The 27028-nt window shown below is 39.9% G+C and overlaps 1 protein-coding gene across 6 annotated transcripts in view; it reads left to right on the plus strand.

Annotated features, from left to right (window-relative positions):
- Plch1 (phospholipase C eta 1) overlaps positions 1-27028 on the plus strand; it is a 209478-nt gene that overhangs the window by 29606 nt on the left and 152844 nt on the right. Inside the window, exon 1 of one of the 6 annotated variants that reach the window (XM_085835854.1) lies at positions 18443-18631. The exons of the other annotated variants lie outside the window; for them this stretch is intronic. Within the exon in view, the coding sequence (XP_085691980.1) occupies positions 18589-18631 (43 nt within the window). The 5' untranslated portion in view covers positions 18443-18588. Of the gene's footprint in view, positions 1-18442; positions 18632-27028 lie in introns of those variants that run through there. 6 annotated transcript variants of the gene reach the window in all.

The following is a 27028-nucleotide window of genomic DNA, read 5'->3' on the forward strand; positions in this document are numbered from 1 at the left end:
TATTGTTGGAACAACATGATGTACTAACCAGAACCCTGGAGCTCTTGTCTCTAGCTGCATATGTATCGAAAGATGGCCTAGTCGGCCATCAATGGAAAGAGAGGCCCATTGGACTTGCAAACTTTATATGCCCCAATATAGGGGAATGCCAGGGCCAAAAGAATGGGAATGGGTGGGTAGGGAAGTGGGGGGCGCTATGGGGGACTTTTGGGATAGTATTGGAAATGTAATTGAGGAAAATATGTAATAAAAATATAAAAAAAAAATAAAAAAAAAATAAAAAATTCATTCTGGAGTTCCAAAATCCACAGTTAGAGTGAATCTTTCCTCCTTAGTTAACTCTCTGGAAGCTTTCTCACAGATACACCCAAAAGTATGTCTCCTAGGTGAGTCTGAAGAGTCAAGTTGACAATGGTGGCTAGCTATCACGAGGAATGCTATGTGCAGGGCCTAATAGTGAGCACTGCTCTCTTGAGCCCTTTGGAAATCTTTGTAATAGTTCATCCCATTGTTTGGATAGAGGAACTAAGGCTTAGAGGTTTTGAAGTGGAGATCTGGTGTTCAAACTCTGATCTTCAGGTCTCCACAACCCCAGTGTTTCTGCCCAATCCAGTCTATCATTCTGTTCTGAGAGATGAGTTCTCAGAACTCTATCACTCAGCTACACTCCTGGGCCTTGAGAGGTTTGAAGTCCATTTAAGGGTCCTTGCTCTGTCAATAGCCAGTAGTGGATGAACTTGAACAAATTAGACAGTCCTTCAGGTGTGTAACTCTCCCTTGTGTCAGGACTCAACCCTTGGAGGTAGGAACAGTGAACTTCCAAGGTATGGGCAGTGGATTCAGTGAGCATGCTGGCCTGTTTCATAGTAAGGGAGTGTGAAATAAGCATTCTGGTCTTGACAGGTTTCAAGGTTATTTTCTGGCATCTTAGATTCCTTTGAACTCTCTCTGAGAGTAAAAATTTTTACATTTTTGTGAGTGACTTTTCACCAAACACAAGATACACAAGGGGGCAGTGTCGCATTGAAAATGTGAGTTGGTTACTTTTCATGGTTCAGGAATGACTTCTCAAAAGGTTTAGAAATATTAAATCCTCTCAAGATTAAGAGACTTGAAGCCAGTTAGAACCACGATTCTGTTCATTTGTAATGCAACTAGTGCCTTTAAGAATTGATTTCTGATAGAGCAAGTCATCAAACTTGGTTTCTTTGCCTGAACTGATTTAGTGATTGAGGGCTGAAAGACACCCTGCTCATCTGTCTGTGGGAACTCAGCACTTGGCTAAGGTAGGAACAGTGAACCTACCAAGTGTGTTGGTCTGAGTCAGGACTAAACACCTGTGAGGTAGGAACAGTGAAACTATCAAGGTTGGGGCTGTGAGTTCAGTGAGCATGTTGGTCTGTTTCATGGTAAGAAAGTGCTAATAATAATATTTGGGCAATTCAATAACATTGAGGGAGGAGGGGGGTTGTGGCGGGGGAGGGAGCAAGCCAGGGTAAGATGAGGTGAAGAAATGTTTATTTGGAGAGAGGGACTTCTGGAGCAGGCATGCTCCTTAATCAACTTTTGCTTACCAATTGGCTTTTTTGTTTATATTAATGGCAGTTCTTGTATAACCAAGTCAACTACGATAAAGAGAGAGAAGCCTTTATATCACAAAATTAAAACATCATTCCACTCATATGATAGCCTTTCGAAATATGCCCATTTGAATGAACAAATGTCTTAACATTTATTTTTCCACAAAGACTTGAGCAGTGTTCCCAGGAGATGAGATAACTACATTAAAATGGGGGACTTGGTACACTAAGATTCTGAATAAAAGTTGAAAATGTAGCATCGCTCTTCATAAAGCTCACCTTACACTCATTTTCTGGTTATAATGGCAATGTATTCTCATTGGAGTTGATTTAGAAAAGTTACAGGCCAAATTGAAGAGACTCCTTCATCCAACAAACATCTTGCTTTGCCCTGAATTATTTTCTGTTTGTTGAGTATTGACACAAACTGGAGTCACCCTAGGAACAGGAAAGCTCAAGTGAGGAATTGCTTTCAGTAGACTGGACAGTGGGCCTGTCTGCAGGGCATTTTCTTGATTGCTATGGGATGGTGCAGCCTGCTGTCGGCTGTTCTGATCCTGGACAGGTATAAGTCAAGTAGCTGAGAAAGCCAGGAAATAGTAATCCCCATGGTTCTCTGATTTATGGTTCTGGCTTGTAAGGTTTCCATCTTGAGTTCCTACCTTGGCTTCCCTCTGGGAGGGGTTGTAACATGGAAGTATAAGCCAAAACAACGCTTCTTAACCAAAGTTGCTTTTGGGCATGGTGATTATCACAGTAACAGAAATTGAATTAGAACTCTGTTTTTTCATCTTTGTAACACGGCTGGTGCAGGTATGGGGATCGCTGGCAGATGTCTCGTAGCTCAAAGGTGAGCTGGTAGATTAAATTAGTTCAATGTTCAATTATAAGAGAGACTCAGTTAGGAATTATAATTTCTTTGTGTTTCTACTCTCTCTTTGTCCTCATTTCTATGTGCACGTGTGTAGAGTATGACTGTGTGTATATGGGTCTTTTCAGAGTCCATAGAGGGCATTGGATTCCCTGGAGCAGACTCAAAGGCTCTTGTGAGCCACCTGAAATGGGTGTTAGAAGAGATCTCTGGTCCTCTGGAAGAGCAGCAATCACGCATAACTGCTGGGAATTATGCAACTAGATTTACTTGTATTAGTGTCTTCCCCCTAGGGCTCAACATAGGTGTTACAAAGAAACAGTGTCTTCCAGACATCATGGGATTGATACACGTATGAATTCAGAGACTGTGATGGCAAAAGTTTAAGCCAGACAAAATGCCAGCACAGAGAATGGGGTGGGGGCAGATACAAAGTCTTATCACTAACCAGAAGCTGTTTGCAAGTGGTACCTAGTTGGAAAGAGAAAACTAGTTTTTTTTCAATGGAGTTGCACAGGGTATCTCAACCACACTTCAGGGCAGGCTTCATATTCAGGAATAGTTGGCCAACACTAAAGGACTCTCTGTGTGTGTGCTTTATGTTTTGTTTTGTTTGTTTTTTTTTATCTTTCTGTTTTTTAATGTTGATTTTTCTTTCTTTTAGGGAGAACATTGGTTGGGAGGTGGGGAGGATCTAGGTAGAGTTGGGAAAGGGGAAAGAATATGATCAAAATTTAATATGATTTTTTCCCCTCTGAAAGTAAAAAGAAGTGTCAGTAATATCAGCAGGTTTAAATCATACCAAAGTAGCTAAGCTATACTTACCTGTCAAACCCTAAGCCCTGTTTTGCCTGTTGATGGCTGAAAGAAGGCAGATTCATTTGCCTTTGCCTCTCTTCTCAGGATGTGAAGCCTCGGTCCTCCAATTCGGTACATGGGCAAGAGATGGTCTTTCAACTTGTACCTGGATATCTACTTGCATGTGATTGGTGCTGAGTGATCAGGACCACCAGTTCTGAATATTTAATTCCACTTTCACCTCCTCTGTCACCAAGAGTCCATGAGATAGAGAATCCCTCCTCTCCCTTGAACTTTATCACTTCTCTGTTGCCATTTCCATCTCTAGCACTTGTATTCTCTTGCCTCTAAGGTACTAGGGCAACTTGCCCTATCCATTCCTATATTCCCATGTTTCCTCACTTGAGTCTTCTCTTGTATTTCCAAGGCTGTAAAAGATGGGTGGGGTAAGAGGTGGTGTTTTCCTCTCTACAGATGTCTCTTCTTACTTTTAAGTGGCAGATACCCCTAGCAGCCTATACCATATCTTCTGTAGCACATTCTCTGACTGGCACATGAGTGAGACATGTTCCTCAGCATGCCATCCCTGCCACCCAGGACACCCAGGATAAGGGTATAGATTTGAATGGCTCTCTCTTATCTCCTGGTAGCTTGTGATTATCTTTTAGTGTTTTAGATTAGGGTGAGTTCATGTCCCTAAACACTGGCATTATTTACTGTTTCTATTTCTTGTACTGTTGTATACCTGCATTGATCAGAGCCAGGCAGTGATTTGTCTCTAAAAAATTTATGTTGAGATGATTCAGCCTCTTCTTTTTTTTTCAGGAATCTAATTCAGTGAAAGCTTTTGGCTGGGAAACTGAAGCCCTGTGATTTCCCGGCTGAGCTTTTTTTGACAAGGACATTCACATTGTACAGTAATACAGGGGATGAAAAGTCCCTGCTGAGTGCCTAGCAAAATGGCAAACCAAAGGTCTGGATGTGTGGGCAGCCTGGGTGGGAGAGAAGGTGCAGAGTTCACGTTTAATTGTGTCAAACAAGTCTGTCACCTTCAAGAAAGATTCTTGGCTAGCCCTTTCCATTAGATTATCCATTTTTTTTTTGATGCCTTTGGCCTTTTGGGCATCAGCAAACAGAAAAGGGCTGTGATCCTTTCATCCATCTACACTTGGGAACCCCAATTTCCTAATTACTCAATTAGGAGGAAGAAATAGTGTGTTTAGTACAGTCAGCTTCTCCTTCAGACTTGCAGAATTCTCACATGTTAAGTGGTTACTAAGTGAGAATTATTTCCCATTAGACCTGTGCCACACAATTAAGCCTTTATTCTTTAAGCTGCATTTCCATAATTATAATTAATTTTCCTCTGCTCTTTCATTTTCCCAATTGTCTTTCATACTCTGTGTCTAATATATGCGGAGATTGATAGAAAGATGAGACGTCTCTTCACCAGTGGACTCTGAGTCCTTCTAGGCACCATAATTATTTAATTTAGCTACACAAATGATTTGGAGTTTTTCCTTAGGCCACAATAGTAATTATTAGCAGTTGCATTTGTAATCATGAAAACCTCTTATCTTCCCTCTGTCAAAACAAAGATGGAAAACTGCAGTTTGTCCCTTTATAATGTGTAAATGAAAAGCCATCTCAACAGAAATATGATGTGTTTGTATTAGGGCTTATTCCTTTCAGCAAATATGTTAATTACCAAATGCAAGCTGTGGGGTTCAAAGGGATATCCAGATTGTCTTCATTTAAAGTCCATAATGGGAAGTAGTTCAGCCTATGTTCGTAACTATAGTTCCCATGTATATACTGATCACATTACAGCAAGTGCATGCCAAACTGAGTCCTTCTGGCCTGCATACTGATCTGCTCAGTGCTTACCCAATAAGCAAGATGATATACTCCAACCTCTGTATCAAGTACCAAGAATCAGGATGTATCAAGTCTGGAGAGCTTCCCCTGTCTTGGCAACTCTTGTCTTCCCCTTCACATGCTTCATTGATCTTTGTTCTTGCCTACAAAACCCCTCCTTCCTCTAGCCAACTTTCTCTATTTCTCTCTCTCTCTCTCTTCTCCTCTCCTTCCTTATCTCTTTTATGTTTACGTGTATGTAGTATGCATGTGTGTGGGCATGCATGTATGTGTATGTGGACTAGCAGTTGACATGAGGTACCTCTGTTACTTACTCCCCACTTCAGTGAGACAGGGTCTCTAGACACTGACTTGGCTGGTCTAGCCAGCCAGCTTGCCTTTAGGGGATCCCAACTGCTGGTATTATGGGCTGCCCGCTACCTCCACCCATCTTCTAGGTGGGTGCTAGGGACCCAAACTCTAGTTCCATCAAAATACCACAGATAGAATTTCCTTATTTTATTTAACAGGGGAGATAAGTACCATCTGCCATATCAATCATATGTCTGGACTTGTTGAGTTTGTTCTTTATTTCTATGCCATAGAATATGTGGTTCTGTGACTATAGGCCTTCTTTTCTTCACTTGGAATTTTGCCATAGGAAACCCAGGAGTAACCAATAAACCTGTCACTTAAGGAGAAAGTCTTTCCTCAGAATCCTAGTATACCTTACTATTGCAATGTGCAGAGCCTCCAAATGAACTAAGGCAAAATTATTTCTGTGAGAACTCTTGGGCTGTTCAAATTCATTTAATAATACTCCCTAGAGGTCCCGTGTTGGTTATATAGGTGTGTGTTTCATTCAATTCTGAAAGTGGAGTTTTCTCTCATTAAAATGGCACTATTAGTAAAGGCGCTGAACTGGGGTATTTTGCATGCCATTAAAATTCTCTGCAGTATGAGTCTTAAATGAGCTTGTCTGTGGGGCAGTTCTTCCTGCAGGCAGCGTGGAACAGACCTTACCATGACAAGGGCACGGGCTTCTCAGTATCAGCACAAAGATGGTCTGGCGAACATGCAGAGAGTCATTGAACAGCACAGGACTTTTTTGATAGTTAAGAAGACGCACTTTTATGTTAGCTGTATGAACAAGAAAAATGTTCATACAGTGTGTGAGTGTGCAACTTGAGAGCACAGTCTCAACTTCCGGTCAGCAGGATCGCTCTAAGACATAGACACTACGTGTGTGTAGTAATACGTGTAGAATTTATGAAAACTTTGTTTCTTTGGTACGCGAGTGACACGTTGTCACAGCTCTTCCTGTTTTATAAAGTATAGTGGCTTATGCCCAACTAAAAGGACATATTGTTTCGTGTCCTACTTTCTGTGCCAACTTGAAATTGAACATCAGTGTCTATTAGCAAATGGCAGTTGTTTGGAATGGTGCCATCGCCAGCTTTCCTGGGTTGTTTTAGCAAAGCAGAAAGAAGCTTTTTGTTCAGCCGAGGAGATTTGTAATCAATGCTTTGGCCAAAGGACCCCACTAAGGGACGTGGTCTGGAATCACCTGGGGAAGCAAAAAGCAAACCACAAAACCAAAAACGTTCCTCCTTCTAGCTTAGAGGTTTGGCTGTTACTAACATGTGGTATAGTTGGGTAGCTGTGGGATGAGAGCATTTCCAAAATTGCCCAGGTTATCCTAAGGGGTAGCTCATGAAATTCTAGGCTGAGTAGGTCACACCTATGGCTATCAATGTATATTATCTCAATAGAGGTATTTGTTTGCTTGTTTGTTTACTTTTTTTGAGACAAGATTCAAACGTTGACTAAGAGTGGAGAGAGTCAGCGCTTTTGTCTCAACCCTGAATCTAATAGGAAATGATCAGCTCCATTCCCCTCTAATGCCCTGCTGACTGCTCAGTTTATGTGAGAAGCGGTTCTCATGCTTTCTTCTCTTTTGTTGTCTTTACTCCCCTCCAGTCCATTCATGCATTTGAGCATGTGTGTGTGTGTGTATGTGTGTGTGTGTGAGTGTGTGTGTCTGTGTGTGGGTCTGTGTCCATCTGTCCATACCCTTATCTAGCTTGGTAAATGAGTTCTATACTGTTTGCCTTTCTATTTTGTAGAACAATTTGATCTTAGTGATCTTCCTTACAGAGCACACAGATTGGCAGTGAATCCATCTGCCTACTGTCTTGGGCTTTCTTTCTTTCTTTCTTTCTTTCTTTCTTTCTTTCTTTCTTTCTTTCTTTCTTTCTTTCTTTCTTTCTTTCTTCCTTCCTTCCTTCCTTCCTTCCTTCCTTCCTTCCTTCCTTCCTTCCTTCCTTCCTTCCTTCCTTCCTTCCTTCCTTCCTTCCTTTCTTTCTTTCTTTCTTTCTTTCTTTCTTTCTTTCTTTCTTTCTTTCTTTCTTTCTTTCTTTCTTTCTTTCTTTCTTCCGGAACACATTACTGTTGCTTCAATCTTTTTGCTTCTTAAGACTCTGTTTTATATCTTCTAGATTTAAATTTGGTAATTCATTTGCGTTTAGGTCTATATCTTTTTCTAGTTTAATTTTTTTTCCTTTTTTGGGGGGTGCGTTTTTTTGAGACAGGGTTTCTCTGGGTAGCCCTGGCTGTCCTGGAGCTCACTTTGTAGACCAGGCTGGCCTTGAACTCAGAGATCCACCTGCCTCTGCCTTCCAAGTGCCGTGATTAAAGGCATGTGCCACCACTGCATGGCATCCTTTTTTCTTTTTTCCTTTATTTTTTTGGGGGCGGTTATAATATAATTACATCATTTCTCCCTGACTTTCCTCCCTCTAAACCTTCTGCTTGCCCACTTTCAAATTCATGGCCTCTTTTTTCCACTACTTGTTGCTGCATACACACACACACACACACACACACACACACACACACACACACACACACATACATATATATATATGCAACCTGCTTAATATTACTTGTATGTATATGTTTTACGGTCTGACCATTTGATTTGGATAACCTAGTAGTGTGCTCTTCTCTGGGGAAGAGTATTTCTCAAAGAGCTCAGCATTTCTTAGCTGCCTGCAGTTTTCTGTGTAGGCCTGAGGCCTCATAGGCTTCCCCTGGTCTTCTTAAGTACATCTATTGCTGTGGTCCTTGTTCAGATCATGTTTCCACAGTCATCCTGGTGAGACTTTATGGGTGAAGCTGCTGACATCACTTTGAGAGAGCCTCACAGCAAGCTTTCTGATCCCAGGGAACTTACAGTCCTTCCACCCCTTCTTCCGTAACCAGTGTTCTGAAAATTCTTTATTTCTTGTTTTTCCAAGTCAGGGTCCGACCTGAAACTTGCTATGTAGACCAGGTTGACCTCAAACTATTTTTCACCAAATGCTATTTTTCACCAAATGCTGAGATTAAAGATACATGTTACAGCATTTTTTTCTTTATTGAAACTTTAATATAGTACTCCTTAGTTCTGTTCTTGATCCCTGGCATTCTGTCTTTGGCTTGGTTGATCCTGTTGAAGGTATTTACTCTCCTTTTTATTTCATACATTGACTTTAACTTTTTTAAAAATCTCAAAATCCTTGTTGATTTTTTTCTTCTATATTACTGTTTAATCTATGTTGCTGATTTTATTGTTCATTTTTCTGATCTTATCTTCTGTTTTGCTGGCATCCTTCTCTATGTCTGAGATTGAATGCATCTGTTTGTATTCTCTTTGTGATAATTGATCATTGTATGTGTGCGTGTATGGATGGATATGTTTGTAGGAGATGTTGGGTGACTCTCATTGCTTTCCAATTTATTTCTGGAGGCAAGGTCTCTTGTTGAACCAAGAAACCACAAATTCTATATAGTCTAGCTGACCAGCATTTTTCTGATATGACCTGTCTATGACTCCTGAGTACTAGAATTACAGACAGTTACCATACTTGTCCAGCATTTATGAGTAATCTAGAGACTGAACTGGTCTTTATGCTTATGTGACAAGCACTTTACCCATCAACCATCCCCTAGGCCACTGATCATCACAATATTTGTTCTTTTAAGGTTTTTTATTTTTATTTTTTTTATTTTATGTGTATGTTTTGCTTGCATATATGTTTATGTACCACATCCGTGGCTGGTGCTCATTGTGGCCAAAAGAGGGCCTTACCTTTTTTGGAACTAGAGTTACATACAGTTGTAAGTTCCCATATGGGTGTTGGGAATCAAATTTGAGTCCTCTGGAAGAGCAACAAGTACTCTTAACCACTGAGGTATCTTTCCAGATCCTATTATTATTATCATTATTATTATTATTAGTGTTATTGTTATTATTATTATATTACATTTATGTGTGCATGTGTACACATGTAGAAGAGCATGCAATGCCACATATGTTGAGGTCCAAGGAAAACCTTTTGGAGTAGGTGCCCTCCTTCCACCTTTACATGGGTTCTGGGTTCTTATATTACCAAGTTTGAAAAGCAAGCACCTTTATCAGCTGAGCCATTCGCCTGTCTCCTGTCGATCATTTTTTACTAGTGAACATTTGAAATTTCCATCCAGTGTTGTTCCTCCTTCAGTCTATTTTGAATATAATAGTTGAAGAATTACATTCTTTTGGGAGAGTCTTGTTGCATTGCTTTTTGTATCTTATGTGTGTTTTTGTGTTGGACATCTCTCTGGATTTTATTCTGGGCTCTTCTCATCAAAGTGCTCACTCTCGATGGTTCAGTCCTGGATATCATTCAGGAAAAGAAAGAGCTGTGATAGCAGCAATGTCAAACTGTATAAGATATAGAAACTGGCTTAAAATAAGGTAAAGCCTACCCATGTCACCAATGATCAGGAAACAGAAAATAGCAGTGCAGATGCAGAACGTGCTGCAAAGTTAAAATACGAAAATAATGATATGAAGGGGGCCAGAAGAAAGGGGAAAGTAGGGGAGAGAAGCAGGGGTAGGGCTAAGGGTAAAGGAAGGAAGTCAAGAAGGATATGGTGAGGAAGAGAGTGAGCAAGAGGTCAGAAAATGCCCCCAAATGAGAAAGTTCAAAATCAAAATTACATAAACGTCAGACAAGAAATAAAAACTAATGATAAAAACTAAGATGATGATAAAAGTAAAAATAACACTATAAGTGTTTAGCAAAAGGGAAAAAGAGGGACGTACATGGGGCAAAAAAGAAAGATGAAACGTGTATCTTTCTCCCTGGTCCTTGAAACCTGGAATCTGCTGAAACTATGGCGTGAGGCTGTCAGTGGATCCTGCTAACTCTTGTCTTTCCAGTGGTTTATGGTGGGGTTGATTCTTGTTGATGCCTTTTAGAGCTGCCTTTATTTATGTACCTTTTCTTCAATGTCTACAAGAGGCCTCTTTTGGCTATGCCTATTGGCCCTGCAGTCTTTGTGTTGGGTAGATTCTCTTATAAGACTCCCAGTTTATACCACTGAACTGACTGATACTTTAGCTAGGGCTGCCTCTCAAGTGCTGGAAAGTGGAAAGCAACCCATAGCATTGAGATGGGTGCAGGCAGAAGACCTGCCTTCAGCATTGCATTTCAGCTCTCTCTGGCTCCCTAGCAATGGAGAGCAGAGAGGAGGCTCCAGAATTTTATCTACCTACTAAACCCAGGCTATCAAACCCCAGTGACATTCTCAGATGATGAGCTGGGCACCAGGACACTGGGGATAAGGTTATTTGCTGAGAGCATCATTCAACCTCGTAGGGTTTAGTTAATTCTAAAAGCCAACAAGCTGCCATTCCAATCCAGCTGCCCTTCATGATCTGAGCTAAGTATTACGGTAGGTTACATGAGTTTTCAGTAGGATAAATTGTGTAGGTCTTTGAGTAATGACTTCTTTATAGAACTAGAATATACAGACATACATTTTTTTTTTTACATCAAACTCTTTTAGATTGTCTGCATATGGCCAGGTGAGCAAGGAATCTTGACCGTTCTAGGCCCGTGGGTTTGAGTACTGGCTCTGGTTTATCCTTCATTGCAGTAGAATTCAATGCTGTGGGGCCATCTTTACCTAGGAACACTCAACAGCCCCAGCTTTTGTGTCTTTGTAGCTAAGAAATTATAATAAACTGCGTGGGGCAGGATTCTGAACTTTGCAAGTAGAGTAATATAATCTATGTATCACTTAGATCTAGTAATGATTTCATTCTCTGCTATTTTATAATTTGGAGTGTTGACTATGAATTCAAAAGATGCTTAGACCACTTCATATCTTAGGATACATATTTTAAAGTCACTTCTATAAAACAATAGATGCACAGCTTCTGTGAAAGATGGCTCTTTGAAGTAAGCCCTTTCTTTGTCTATGTGGGCAAGTGTTCAGGTCCTCCTGAGTTATGTTGGTCAGGGACAGATGGTTGTTTTCCAAGGACAAACAGCTAGTGTCAATCTTTTCATTGGTAACCTGTGTTAGAGACTTTTAAAATGATATTTGTTTTTGCTTGAGCCTGTGAATCTATCTGAGAAATAACGCTTTTATGTCTCCTATTTTGATCTCGTTATATTTCTAATTCCTTCTCCCTTTGCTGTTTCTCTTAAGTTATATAATTCAGTGAAGATATTTAATATTCGGCATCTGTAGCCACCATGTTTCTGATACTAGCAATATATAGTTCTTTCTTGGCTAGAGAATATATTCTGCATGTGTCATAATGCTAAATAATTTCTAAATTATATTAATATGAAGGGGTAAATGTTATTGGTTTTCTATTTTATAATCATTAGTATTCATGAAAATGCAATATTTTTCTCTTTTCTTCAAGGTCTTTAACAAAATTAGCTTTTATAGCCATTTTGTGCTAGTTGACTATCAATGTAGAGAACAAATGAAGCAGAAAATTAAAATACTTTTGATGTTTTAACTTTAATATTAATCATTAATCTGTACCTCAAAGCTACTCCTATCATCGATAACTTTAATGCTTCGGAGAGTACTTCTTGGTTTCTTTTTAAAAAACAATCTATTTTTATTTTGTTTATTTTATGTGTATGGATGTACATGTGCATGAGTGTGTACCATGTGGTGCCCCTGGGACTGGAGTCACAGATATGTGTGCGCAGGGAATTGAACCCAGTTCAAATGTGGGTAAAGTTAAAGGTACCTAAGGTAAATCTCCTTAGGTTTTAAAAAAATCTTCTTATTTTTGAAAAATTCCTTATCTAAAAGGTTTATTTTTGTTTATTTATGCGTATATGCACATCTCTGTGTTACATACATGTGTGTGTGTGTGTGTGTGTGTGTGTGTGTGTATGTGTGTGTGTGTGTGTGTGTAGGTGACTGTGGAAGGCTAGATCCCTGGGAGCTAGAGGTACAGATGGTTGTGAGCTGCCCAGGGTTGGTTCTAGGAACCAAACTCAGTTCCCCAAGAGCAGCAAATGCTTTTAGTTGATGAACTATTCCTCCAGCACCAAAGATTTTTATTTTTAAACCACTTTATCTGTCTAAGAAAACATATATAGGAGAAGAAAAGCACCACATATATAATTTAAATTTTTGTTTTGAAAAGTTTTGTTTTTGTTTGTGAAAGGGTAGTGTTATGTAGCCCAGGATGGTCTATAATTCATAGCAGTCCTCTTGCCTCAGCCTTCTGAATGCTAGGACTACGTGTGCACCATCAAGCTGAATAAAATAATTATTACTTATTTTTTAAGTGCGTATGCATGTGTATGTATATTTGTGTTAGTGTGTGTGTTTCTCTTTCCACTATTGTATGGGTATCAGGGATTGAGCTCAGGCTATCAGGCTTGCATTGTTGGTTGGCAAGTGCCTTTTCCTGATGAACCCAAATCTTGCCCATCCAAGTTTTCAGTTTTTGACTTGCCTGTTTATATAGGAGCAAGAAAATTCCAAATATGGAGTAAATGTTAGGCTTCCTAAATCCTACAAGTTCTTAAGATTGGAAAAAGCTTTGAATGAGTGTAGCCTTGGTACCATTCTCCTTTTGTCATCTTGAAGTTGTGCTCTAGTTGTGGGGAGGACCCAAGTTTTTGTCTTAAAACAGAGTAGTAGATTATGTATCCAGTTCTGCGTGTAGTAGTACTACATAGTAAGCTAGGAACTTTACATTTGTTATTGTAGGCACTGTTGTGGATATAGAAACTGAACCTTATGGAGAAATAAAATAATTTGACTGATGTTGTTGAGCTACTTGGTGGGACCCAATTCTTTCCAATTTCCTATCCTATGGCTCTGACATCAATTCCAACAACTCCATACCATTTACCTCTTCCCATGGTGCTTAGTTCTTTCTGATTTAGTGCTGCCCGGTGGTTTCTCTGTCCCTCTGTGGTACCACAGGTCTCTATCAGAAACTCCTGGGCTGAGATGCAAGTTAGAAGTTTGCTTGCAAAGTGTCAATAAATGACCCAGTTTGATTCCAAGGGAATGCTATAGCCTCCTCTCCTCTTCTGTCAGATTTATGGAGAAAAGACTGGTCTATGGTCCTTCTCTTATTTATTCTACAAGCTAGAAAGATCCTAGCATTTGAGAACTGCTTTCATCCTTTGGCGTCTGGAGCCTGCTTTATGCTACAAATCTTCCTGAGAACCTAGGAAAATTATCTGCATCTGTGTTCTGGTGGCAAATTTTTAGGATCTCAGGACTTTCTGGTCCTGATCACCCTTCTGAGTTGTTGGGGGCATAGGTCAACAGAGTAGTCACTGTCCTGCATAGTTCTTATTGCTGCTGTGCCTTACCTTCCTGCCATGGTGTCATTAGAAAGAACAGAAAATCAATTAAGACAGTCCTGAGAGAATAAAGTCCTGAGAATAAGGAGAAGGTGAAGTGTTGTGATCTGGAGGAGAGATGCAGCCACAAACATTGAAATCTGTAAAAACACAATGCCAAAGCTGCTGGACCAGTCATTGCTATTTCAGCAATGGTAAGGGAGTCTCATTTTCTTCTCAGAAGGGCAATTTTAGGTTAGAGATTGAGGTACTGCACTGGGACTATGAGCTGTGACATACTCACATAATGTAAAATTATTACAAAATTATCAGTATGGTTTCTTTCTTTGTTTTTTCTTGTAGAGTGTAGTGGTAATTAGTTAACCACTTTGTGCTCCCAATGGGTCACATGCCTGAGAGCTAACTGAATTTGTGAATGAAAGACTTTACACACACACACACACACACACACACACACACACACACACACACACACACCATACACACAGGCATGCATGCACACACAGGCACACATGCAAGCATACTCAGCAGTTAATTTTAATATACCTTGACTAGCTTAAGGGCTGGGCAGTTCTAATCCTCCTCTGCTTACAAAGACTCCCCTCCTGCACTCCTGAGTTAACATCTTTTAAAATCTGTTTTATCTCTGCTACCCCAAACACAGTGGAGGAAGTGACCCGTGTGGTTCTTCACTAAACCCTTCCTTTAAAGGTCACATTTTGTTGTGATAGCAATTTTTCAAGGCACCATGAACTAGGCCTTTGAAAGGAGTGACCCTTCCAGTCTTTTGGAAAAGTTTTGGCCCTTTAAGCCAGCATAGAAATGTATATCTTAGAAGTCTGGGGTTGTGGTAACCAAGCAGCCTCAGAATTTGGACCTTCCTAACCAGGTCTTGATGTTGAGTGGCTTGATGAGACTTACAGAAACTTTTGTGTATATTGATGTTCAGTGAATCTGGTTGGCTTTGTTTCTTTTTTTGTTTGTTTGTTTCGAGACAGGGTCTCACCATGTAGCCCTGGATGGCCTATAATTTGCCATGGAGACCAGGCTGGTCTCAAACTCACAAGAGATCTGGCTGCTTTTTCTTGTCCCCTGATTGAAGCTAGGATTAAAGTGTGTGCTAACACATTCAGCCTCTGGGGTGTTTCCAGTGCCACTTGTATGCAGAAAAGCTGTATTGATGGAGACTGTCAAGGTTTGTTATAAATTGCCCCAGGTCCCATCAGAAGTTCCTGTGAGGTGATTCGATCATGATACCACACACATCATCAATATTTGGGGGCAGAGAGTATCGTGAGAAAGAAAGTATTGGAGACTTTCCTTGAAGCATATAGCTTCTTCTGGACTTTTCCTTTTTTGTTTTTTTGTTTTTTTCTTCTGGGCTGTCAGGGGGTGGGCAGCTTTCTCTCTGCTTTATCCTTCTACATGTTTCTGTCTTGCTGTAGGATTAAAAACAGTGGAGTCGCCGGGCAGTAGTGGCTCACACCTTTAATCCCAGCACTTGGGAGGCAGAGGCAGGTGGATTTCTGAGTTCAAGGCCAGCCTGGTCTACAGAGTGAGCTCCAGGACAGCCAGGGCTATACAGAGAAACCCTCTCTCAAAAAACCAAAACCAAAAAAACAAACAAACAAACAAACAAACAAACAAAACCCAGTGGAGTCAGCTGACCAAGGCAACTTTCCGCCCTTTGAGGTGTTTTTTGTCACAGCAATGACAACCTAGTGTCTTTTACCTTTCTTTCCTTCATGACCCATATTATGCTCTTGGGATCAGTCTTCATGTGCAGTGTCCTCAGGAAACATTATCAGACACCAGTTTGCATTATGATTGCTATATATTTCCATCCTCATTGAACATACCCATGTAGGCCCTGTTTAACTGGCTGTCAGCAAAGATGTTCTGGGCAGTTAGTATTACTTGCCTTTCAGTGGACTCCGAGATCTTGGGTTAGAGCATGAAAAAGATGGTCTGATTTAAGTATTGGGTGTGGGTATGATCAGTGGTTAGTGTGCTGTTTTAGCAGGAGTGTGGAGACTGGTACCACTAACGTTTTGTTCCTAGCTTCCCCACTCCTCGGTCTGGTTCTTCCTCTCAGCGAAGGAGGAAAGGGGCTTCTGCATTCAAGGCAAAGTTGCATCTCAACCGCTGTTGGGGCAAGTTTGAAAATCTGCCTCCTGAAGTTCTGAGATTCTAATTAAAGTTTGAGCTCTTAGGGAAGATTTATATTAATTTATGTCACTGTCAGCAGCCATTAGAGATTCCCACGTGACTACCTGTCTTAAGCTAATTTACACTCATAGAATGGATGGGAGAAACCTAAGAAGTGCATGTTGAGTCAAAGTCTGGCTATTTTTATTTATATCTCCATATGCATTTGAAACATCTGAATGCTAATAGAGTTTTCACCTCTCTTGAGACACCACCAAATGCAATTTGTTTTATGTGCATTATATGTGTTCACTAAATGTGAGTTCTGGGTATCTTCCAGAACCTGTGAGCAAAATCCTGCCTTAGGTCCCAGTTGCTTTCCTGATTTGCTTGGGATGAGTTTTACCTTGAATTATATTGATTGACACCTTTATCATCGCCCGCACAGAGCCTGTAAATTTTTATACTAACCTATAAATTTTAAAGTGGAATAGTCAATAAATGTTTCAGAAAACAATGAAGACATCTTATTTTAAAGCCAAGAGTCTTGAAGGCGAGATCAATAAATCATCAATGAGATGTCACTTCAAAGAGGCTTGGGCTGAAGAGTGGTTTATCTCTGTCCAGTGGAATGTCGCAGAATTAAATATGGGTGATAATCCTCAGCCTGTTTAGAGATTTAGATGCTTTAAAATGGGTAGTAGCTGCTATCTATTGATATATGTCAGGCTTTTAGTGTGGGGACGCCCAAATAGTTTTTGTTTTTGACAGAGATGAACTGTGTGTAGGGTGTGCTCTTTGATTAGAATGTATACCCAGATCTGTCCAGTGATAAGGAATGGGTGTCTAACAGGCCCTCCTTTTAGCTTTTCTCTGCATTTGTTCAGCAGTCGTTGGGTGGAGATATGCATTCCTTCAAGTCTTTGCTTGTCTTTTGTATAAGATGAACCTGTGAATACTCAATATTTTAATTAGTCAAGAAGTGTTATTATTTCTGAGACATCTCAAGCTTTGGTATGCATCCTGTATTCACAGTTGTGGTTGGTTTAAGCCTTGAAGCCTGTTGCTTTTCTGCATGGAATTTCAAGTAGAATAATAGTGACAATGATCTTGCTATTCTAAAGTCTTTATGGATAAATTCTCACTGGAACATTTTGAAGTCGGATGTATTAGTCCACCAGTTGTGCAAACTAAGAAGCCAAGGAACAAAGAGCTTAAGTAATTTTCTGAGCCACACAGCTAGTTGGGGTCAGGGAAGGTTTGTACATAGACCTCTGAACTCTTCACTGCTATTTTGTATAATAGTGTATTGGATGTATGTTAGGTTGAGTCTTGCAAGAAGGATATTCTGATTATGAGCACCCAAATACCTTTAGCCTTCCAATGAGATTCTTAAGATAGTGATATTTGCAATCACCAACCCTTAGAGAAAGGGCTGCTGGTGGTAGAGGCACTGGGGTAGCAGTCTGGGCTGGATGGCCCTAATGGGAATGTAGCAGGAATCAGCTCTGTTCTCTACATAATTGACATCCCTTGCAGGGGCCACAAGTGGGTAAGGTGAGTTGGAGTTAGAGAGGAAAAGATGACAATAGGGGTTAGTCACTAGAAAAAATTCTGAGAGTAGTAGCATCAATACTCAGGGTCAAGAGACCCAATTCAGATGTTTGAAAACAAGACAATAAATACATTCTATGTATCCAAAGGAGTTGATTAAACTTTCATATATATATATATATATATATATATATATATATATATATATATATATATATATCCATCCCAGGGAAAATGGTACTATAGTAGTAGCTTGTTCACTAATTCCTGATTTCTTCAGACCTGTGGTATTTACCTTGTGATTTTTTTTTAACCATATGGCAGAGATATAGCTTCCACTGAATAAATGTTTTGAGACTAGCCTCCTTCCTTTTAAGTTGGAAACAGTCTAGTCATTTCTGTAACCATTGCTATGGTTGTGTGGAATAAGGCAAAAAGCCATAACAATTTGAATAAATGTGCACTTGCCCAGACTGGAACAAAAGTAGCCTATGGTGCAGAAGACAGTATGCATATTATTTCTTAATGGGAGTGTTTGCCTCTGCTGGAGTGATGTTTGTTTCCAAGAGCATGCATATAGTCTGTGTGTGTGCCTCTACGTGTCTCTGTGTGAGCATGTTCATTTTCTGCATTCAGCCTGCGTCACTCCTATGGTAATCAGTATCTCCCAGTGACCTCCGTAGGTGAGGAGGGTTTCTTTGATGGTTAAAGACCTACGGTTCCCAGACATTAAATGTGCATAATGCCTTCAGGGCATTAAACACTGCACTCCCTAAGCATGCACGTCTCCTAGTCTAAGTAGGCACAGCGCCTGCATTCCCACAGTAGCGGCAGGCAGAGCAGTTGCTTCGAGTGTGCTTATCTGGCTGCACTCTTCACTTTAGGACAAAGTTCTACAGTCATCTCATGGATTTCTTTTCTCTACATTTTAAAACCTGGGCTGTGACGATGTCATCATGCCATCAGAGGCAGCATGAGCCAAGTGCTTGGGGCTGCTAAGGATTTTTTTTGCCTTCTCCCCTTTTGGAGATGTGTATCAGAAAAAGGCTTTGCCTTTAGAGAAACATTTTATTGCTTTGGCCAATAATGTGTAGCAATATTAAATTTAATGGCAGACCTTGAAGTGTATAAAAACTTAAGTCCAGAAAAAGGTAAGACTCATGCTACTAATTTTAAGGTAAGTTAATAGCTCTGGTAAAAGGTGGCAAGTTTTATTTCACATTTAGTTAAAGATTTATTTGAATTGCTGATTGACATATTTGAGATGTGTATTTTAATCTTAATTGAAGAGGTGTTTTTGATTAGCTCAAAGTGGTTTTTGCTTGTAAATGTGTATTTGTACAATGGCAGATGTGCTTCCTGACAAATTGAAAATGCATCATTACCATAAAGTGCTCTGTGAGAAAATAATTTGTAGTCTTAGGTTGTAGTCAAGGACTATAAATCAAGGACACAGACATGTTAAAAATTTCATGTGTTTGATACAAACTGTTGGCTTTGATTTACGTATTGTCCAGTCCTATTCTCTTTGAATTACGATAGTTATATTTTAACTTTCTACAATAATATAGGGAAGTTATTTCTAATATTTGTCAATTAAAGATAGTCAAGCTAGAGAAAACGTTTAGCTTTTTAAAATGAAATGGCACGAGTGCTCAGCATAGATAAAATGGAGGCAGAATCCAAATAGAATGTTTGGAGAACCTGTGAGCCCCAGGGGCTTAAGGAAAGTAGGATTCGGACATTCGGAATGTAGGGAGATTGTTCTTCATATTGAAAGAAGTGCTGCTGTCTGCTCAGACAGAACAAGTGACGTGTCAACAAATGTCTTCTAAGCCATCTTCAAGTTGAAATTCCTGTGTCATCCAGATTACTGAGGCGTATTGACACAGATGTAACTTTGCCGAGCCAGTGCTCTGTTTAGGAGCCAGTCTGGAGGTTGTTGCTGGCCTGTGGGACTCACTTCAGCATGCTGTGCTCATGCTGCCAGCCCTGGTGCTTGCTCTTTATTCAAAAAGATAAATTGTCTCATCGTTGATTCCTTCATATACCTGAATATTTTAACCCTGAAAAGGAATCTTTATTCAGAAATCGAGTAGGGATGGGTTTACTTGATACTCAGGTTGTCCCGGTGATTCCCATATAAAGTTGTGCAGTCATGTGTTGAGTAACTCTCTTGTTTGCAGGGTCTGAGTGACAGGCTTTGTGTCACATGCTGTTAAGATTCCGTAGTTTAGAACTGCCATGGCAGTAATAAGAGTGACTTCTGTTCCTCCCAACACATACTGTGATCTCTAAGATTGAAGTCCACATAAACTCTAATTCTTAAACATCAAAGATGTTTGGTTATCTTTTCCAGTTATATAAACTTTGAGAGATAATTTAAGGTGTCATTTTGGGCTAGGTATTCTCAAATATAGACAGTCTCACTAGTGTTTTTGTTTTATTTTTTTTTAATTAAGCTTTTTGGTGTGTTACTTAAAAGATTTTTTTTAATTTATTTTAATAATTTGTTTTTGCTAGGCAAAATAAGTAAATAAATAAGTAAAATCTTCACTGAATCCATCTGTTTCAGAAATGTCCCTGTTGGTAGCAAGGCCACTTTTGAAGAACTATTTCTTATAAATCCTAGGCCAGTTTTAACAAGGGCAGCTTAGGTTATACAGTGTATGTAACATTGATAGAGTCTGAATTCTCCTGAAGTCTAAGTTGCCTTTTTAAGTAGTGACATCAGAGGAAGTGGCTTTAGTTGACGGGGTTACAAAGTTGAGAAATGTTCACTTACAGGCAGAAAGATCAAAGAGACCCAGAATTTTGGTGGAGGAGCTTCAGTTCTTAAGCTCTCTTATTAAATGTCAAATGCATATTTGTACATTTGTATTTACATGCATATTTATTTTATATTTGTATATTTGTGAATATGTATATTTGTATTTGTTGCATACCTAGAAAATTATTGTTATATTGGCTTTGGATATTGGTTTAAAGTACTACTTTGCAGAGCAGTAAAGAGGATTATGGTGCAACATCCCTAAAAATACTTGGAAAGTGGAAAAGGACTGTAGACATAGAAGACAATATAATGAAGAAATAGGAAAATGGGCAACAGGTGACATGCGATGGTTCATTTGGCAAAGGAGCCTGCTGCCGAGCTTCACAGCCTGTGTTTGACCTCCCAAACCCACATGGCGGAAGGAGAGAAACAAGTCCTGGAAGTTGTCCTCTGACCGCCACTCATATACTGTGGTACACACATAGACACATGCATGTGCGTGTGTGCACAAGTGTGTATGTGTATGTGCGAGAGAGAGAGAGAGAGAGAGAGAGAGAGAGAGAGAGAGAGAGATTATTAAGGATAATGTACATTTCATCTCCTTTAATAGAAAGGAAAGAAACTATTTCTTCTGGGGATACCAATGAACAGCACTTTGACCTTGAACTTGAGTACCATCTGGTAATTTTCCCTGTGGCTTAGTAGCCTGCATGCCAGTAGTATGCACTCTGCGTAGCATGACTATAGAAGGGCAAATGTCAGTGTAGGAACAAGTCCTAGATTTCTGGAGTCAAGAGAAAGCACAGCAGTGTTCCTCATCCATAAACAGATAACAGGCATGGAGGCTACACATCTTTCTCTTGTAAACACAGAGCAAATCTGCAGTTAGGACCAAGTCTTCCGATTTCTATTGCAGATGGACCTGCCCTTTTCACTTGATCAACTGTTGACTTTTAAGATATGCGAATTGTTATGGTATTTGTGATGTCAGTTATGTTAACACCATTTAAGCTCCTAGCCCTAAACTGCTATTTAGGGATAGGAAAGTGGAACATCTTGGAAGATTCTTCTTAAAAAAACGATTTCTTAGTATTATTATTAGTATATGTGTGTCTGTGAGTGCAGGCATACCACAGCACACATGTGATTCTACAGGACAGCTTTCAGGAATCAGCCCTCTCCTGTCACACTTTGTGGAATCCAGGGATCGAAGTGACATTATCACACTCTTCCTGCTGATCCATCTTATCCTTCCATTTCTCCCCTTAAATATTATTTGTTGTCTTGTAGCGTTATTATCTGCTCTGCTAATAGTGAATTCATACTATCAATAGTGACATAGGGGGTTCTTGTCAAGGCACTGGCTAGGGGTATGAAGATGAATGAAGTTATTTGCCCCTTACAGGACCTGCTGATCTAGTACACAAACATGCTCAGAGCCCCGTGATAGAGTGGGACCTGTCACAGGAACTTGAGTGTGGCAAAGTCAATATGAGATTTTTGGGGATGATGTTTAACTGAGCTTTAATAAAGAATAAGGAGGATTAAAATAAGGAAGATTGCAGCAGGTGGAATGCAAGGATGGGAGCTTAAGGAGTACTCAAGGCTGGGCAGTAGAATACAGATACCCGGGTAGAGTCTAGTTTTAGAAAGAGTTCTCAAAGCAAATTAGAGCCCGTCCTGGTTGAGATTACTGTCACTATGATCAAACATCATGACCAAAAACAAGTTAGGGAGAAAAGGGTTTATTTGGCTTACAGTTCCACATTGTAGTCCATCACTGAAGGAAGTCAAGACAGAAACTCAAAACAGGGCAGGAATCTGGAAGGCAGCAGCTGATGCAGAGGCCATGGCAGAGTACTGCTTACTAGATTGCTCTCTATAGCTTGCTTAGCCTGCTTTTATACAGAACCCAAGTCTAGCCCAGGGATAGCACTACTCACATAGGGGTGGGTCCTCCCAATTCAATCACTAATTTAAAAACATGCCATACAGGCTTGCCTACAGCTGGATTTTATTTGGACAAGTTTTCTTAACTTTGGTTCTTTCCACCTAGGTCATTTTAGCTTGGGTCAAGTTGACCTAAAACTACTCAGCACAGAGCCCAATGATGGAGAGAGAGGGGTTGAAGACCAGTAGACTACCTCTGGTGCTTAAGGAGTAGGCAAGGCCAGGTATTAGAATAAAGACCTGGTAATCCAGGGTAAGGAATTTAGATCTTTTTCTCTTTCTCTTTCTCTTTCTCTTTCTCTTTCTCTTTCTCTTCCTCTTCCTCTTCCTCTTCCTCTTTCTTTCTCTTTCTCTTTCTCTTTCTCTTTCTCTTTCTCTTTCTCTTTCTCTTTCTCTTTCTCTTTCTCTTTCTCTTTCTCTTTCTCTTTCTCTTTCTCTTTCTCTTTCTCTTTCTCTTTCTCTTTCTCTTTCTCTTTCTCTTTCTCTTTCTCTCTCTCTCTCTCTCTTTCTCTTTCTCTTTCTCTTCTTCTTTCTCTTTCTCTTTCTCTTTCTTTTTCTTTCTTTCATTTTAAAGGTTCTTATCCAACATTTTACATGGGTTCTGGGGTTTGAACTCTGCATTGGCAGAACTTTTACCACTAAGCCATTTCCCTGGCCCTCTTCTTGCTTGCCCTTCGTAAACAATTTTTTTTACCTCTTTTCATTTGCTTTTCTATTCTAGCTGAATTTTAATTTTTGAATTGCTTATCCAGTTCCATATTTAATCCAGCTGAAATTGTTTTTTTTTCTCCTTATTGAATTGAATTGAATTGGATTTATAATTAACTGAAGGGGGATAGCCTGTAGATATTATACTTTCCCTTTCAGAAAATTTATATTCTGGAAATTGCAGGAAGATTATAGAATTTGTTGTATTTTAGGTTCTCTTCTTCTTCTTCTTCTTCTTCTTCTTCTTCTTCTTCTTCTTCTTCTTCTTCTTCTTCTTCTTCCTCCTCCTCCTCCTCCTCCCTCTTCTTCTTTCCCTTTCCTTCTCTGGCTAGCCTAGAACTAGACCAAGCTAGCCACAGACTCATGACAGCCGTGCTGAGAGCCCGAGATTATAACTATGAGTCACCACATGTGGCTAAGTTTTCTTTTCCTAAAGTTTTCTTTTGTGCTTTTTCTAGGTAGGTCGCCCAAATCTATGGTTTCTTGTATTTTTATGGCTTCTAGTTGGTATTGCAAGTAGATTTTTTGAATGACATTTTATTCATTTATTTTATGTGTATGGACGTTTTGTTTGCAACTACAACAGGAATCTCTTGTAGTTGGTTGTGAGCCACTATGTGAGTGCTGACTTGAAGTCCGAACCTCTGGAAGAGCAGCCAGTGCTCCTAACCACTGAGCTGTCTCTTTAGCTCCAATGAACGATATTTTAATTTTTTTTAAAGAAGTTGATTTTCTCAAAGAACCAACTCCTCGTTTGGTTAATTCTTTGAGTAGTTCTTCTTGGTTCCACTTGGTTGATTTCACCCCTGAGTTTGATTATTTCCTGCCGTCTACTCCTCTTGGGTGAATTTTCTTCCTTTTTTTCTAGAGCTTTTAGATGTGTTGTCAAGCTGCTAGTGTGTGCTCTCTCCAGTTTCTTTTTGGAGGCACTCAGAGCTATGAGTTTTCCTCTTAGAAATGCTTTCATTGTGTCCCATAGGTTTGGGTATGTTGTGGCTTCATTTTCATTAAACTCTAAAAAGTCGTTAATTTCTTTCTTTATTCCTTCCTTGACCAAGGTATCATTGAGAAGAGTGTTGTTCAGTTTCCACATGAATGTTGGCTTTCCATTATTTATGTTGTTACTGAAGATCAGCCTTAGTCCATGGTGGTCTGATAGGATGCATGGGACAATTTCAATATTTTTGTATCTGTTGAGGCCTGTTTTGTGACCAATTATATGGTCAATTTTGGAGAAGGTCCCTTGAGGTGCTGAGAAGAAGGTATATCCTTTTGTTTTAGGATAAAATGTTCTGTAGATATCTGTTAAGTCCATTTGTTTCATAACTTCTGTTAGTTTCACTGTGTCCCTGTTTAGTTTCTGTTTCCACGATCTGTCCATTGATGAAAGTGGTGTGTTGAAGTCTATTATTGTGTGAGGTGCAATGTGTGCTTTGAGCTTTACAAAAGTGTCTTTAATGAATGTGGCTGCTCTTGCATTTGGGGCATAGATATTCAGAATTGAGAGTTCCTCTTGGAGGATTTTACCTTTGATGAGTATGAAGTGTCCCTCCTTGTCCTTTTTGATAACTTTGGGTTGGAACAGAATGAGTAAGAGAGTACAGGGTTCCCCAGCTGCTTTTATGGCTTCCCATAAGAAACCTTTTTAGTCACTTGCCACCCTTTTATGGGGCTTTGGGGTTACAGGGTACCTTCCTATGTCTAAACTATAGACTTGCCCACTTGCAGCTTTTGATTTTATCCTTTTCTTTAGACCTTTTCTATGGTAGATGAGGCATTTACTCATCTGCACTGCTTCCACAACCTCTTTTGTTACTTCACTGGCTGATACACCCCTTCACTGACCATCAAACCCCTTCACTAGCCCCACCCCTTCATTGGTCACCACACCCATTCTGTAACATCACTGGATGCCACACCCCTTCACTGACCACCATAGTCCTGTTACTTCACTGGTTGCCTTTCTGTTCCTTTAACACTTCATTTACACTCTCACTGTGTGTGCTGCACCCCCAGACCCCTCCCTTATACTTCTGTCTCCTGCTCTGCCAACAGGAACCCTTTACCTAACACATCTAATGCTATAGCATCCTCTTTGCCTCTTTAAAATCCTCCCAGCGTCTCTCAGTATGTATTTCATTCTTTTGTGTTCAAAGTTGTTTCCCTGTGTTTTGATCACAGGTTGACTTTTAAAGAGTAATTTCAAGAAACACGGTTTACATCACCATGTCATTGGCACACATCTTATGACTATATTAATGGCCACAGAGAGATGTAATTAGCTAAATTACTTAAGGATACTGCCTTAGAGGATGGCATATAAGGAAAATGACAGATTTTGGAGAATTCTATAGCAAATGACAAATCAAATTCATTATATACAAAACTAAGTATTTTGATAGCTAGCACTCTTCATGGTACCTCTGTGAAGTACATGCAGTTGTTATCTTTGTTTCTGAGATGACAAATCTGACATGCAGGCACACACAGGGCAAACGTGAACTTGCCCTAGGCAATACTGTAATTGGTGGAGCTGGCACTTTAATCCTGCTGCTTGGCTTTGGAGCCTGGATTTACCATTTCCTTTCCTGTTGTAGGGGGGTTACTGCTCTGTTTGGAGACAGTCCCATGAACAGGCGGGAGCTATGGATTGCCTTCTTTTTAAAACTTCCCTGCTCTTTTGGCTTTTGGAGGTTCAGGGTTCCTGATTTATTTGTCCCTGTTAAAGGGTTATTTTGACTGGACTCAGAAGTTCTCATTAAGGACAGACTCTTGACAGTCTTTTCCTGAACTTTTTTCTTTGGCTTCCTTCATTCTCTTGGGCAAAATTGTAGCACATTCTTCATCATCCTACTTATTTGTTTGTTTTAGTGATTTTTTTCCCCAGAGCAACACGTTGGCCTTTGTGTTACAGGGTAGTGGAGAAATAAGATGCTGAATCTTGGGTGCTTTGGTCCTGGGTATCTTACCTTCTTTGTTTAAGGGCTTTCTGACAACATGTTGAAGGACACAATATTCTTTAGAAAAGCCTTCAGATCCTTCTAGCTACTTTGGACCCCAACATCCAAGGCATACTAGGATCTGTCCAGTTTTAATTTTCTTTACTTTTTGTTTTTTGTTTTTTGTTTTTTTTCGAGACAGGGTTTCTCTGTATAGCTCTGGCTGTCCTGGAACTCACTTTGTAGACCAGGCTGGCCTCAAACTCAGAAATCCGCCTGCCTCTGCCTCCCAAGTGCTGATATTAAAGGTGTGTGCCACCACGTCTGGCCCTCATTTTTAATTTTCTTAAAACAGCAACCAAGTTTATCTGGGCATAGTGGCATAAGCCTTTATCCTAGTCCTTGGAAGGCCGAGAGGCATGTTGATCTCTGTGAGTTCAAGGCCAGCCCAGTCTACAAAGTGAGTTCAGCTAGGAAAGCCAGGGCTACATACAGAGACCATGTTTTAGGAAAACAAACAAACAAACAAACAAACAAACAAACAAACAGATAAGAAATAACACCCAAATCAAGAACACTCAGATTGGCATACACAGTGCATCTTTAAACAGTCTTATGCATCCTCTCTCCAGTTCTTTTTGGTTAAAAACAAGAATGCCCCTTACTCAACAGCAGATGAATTCTGCCATGGGTCAAGAAACTTGTGCTTCATGGAAAAACCTTGTTTGCACTAATCAGACCATACAAACCTGCTTTCTACCAAGAGCATGAGCAACATTTCTCATTGAAAGTATGAAGCTTGGTTCACCTGATTGGGAAGGAGATATTTAGCATTATTTTTATATGGATGATGGCCTAGGAGGCACCATGCAAAAGAGCTCTCACTATCTCAGTAATGTCACCTCAGTTCCTTTTTGGGTGCCTTGCTCCCCATTGCCACAGGATTCCTTGACATTTTTGAATAAGTGCATTTGTTAATGAATGGGGAACAGAAAGGAAATAGCAGGTTGCATAGCCGCATGCAGGGAAACAGCTTAAGGATGAGTAAGGTGGGAGAGAGGTGTGTGGTTTTTTGTATCCCTCTGAGGACATTGTGTGTCTTTAAGGGACCAAAGGAGAAGATGATAAGCTTTGGAATGAATAGGTGATGTTAAAGAAGTACTTCAGGAAATAAGATC

Source organism: Mus caroli, unplaced genomic scaffold (assembly GCF_978045245.1).
Source record: "Mus caroli unplaced genomic scaffold, Mus_caroli_1 scaffold_3, whole genome shotgun sequence".
NCBI classification, from domain to species: domain Eukaryota; kingdom Metazoa; phylum Chordata; class Mammalia; order Rodentia; family Muridae; genus Mus; species Mus caroli.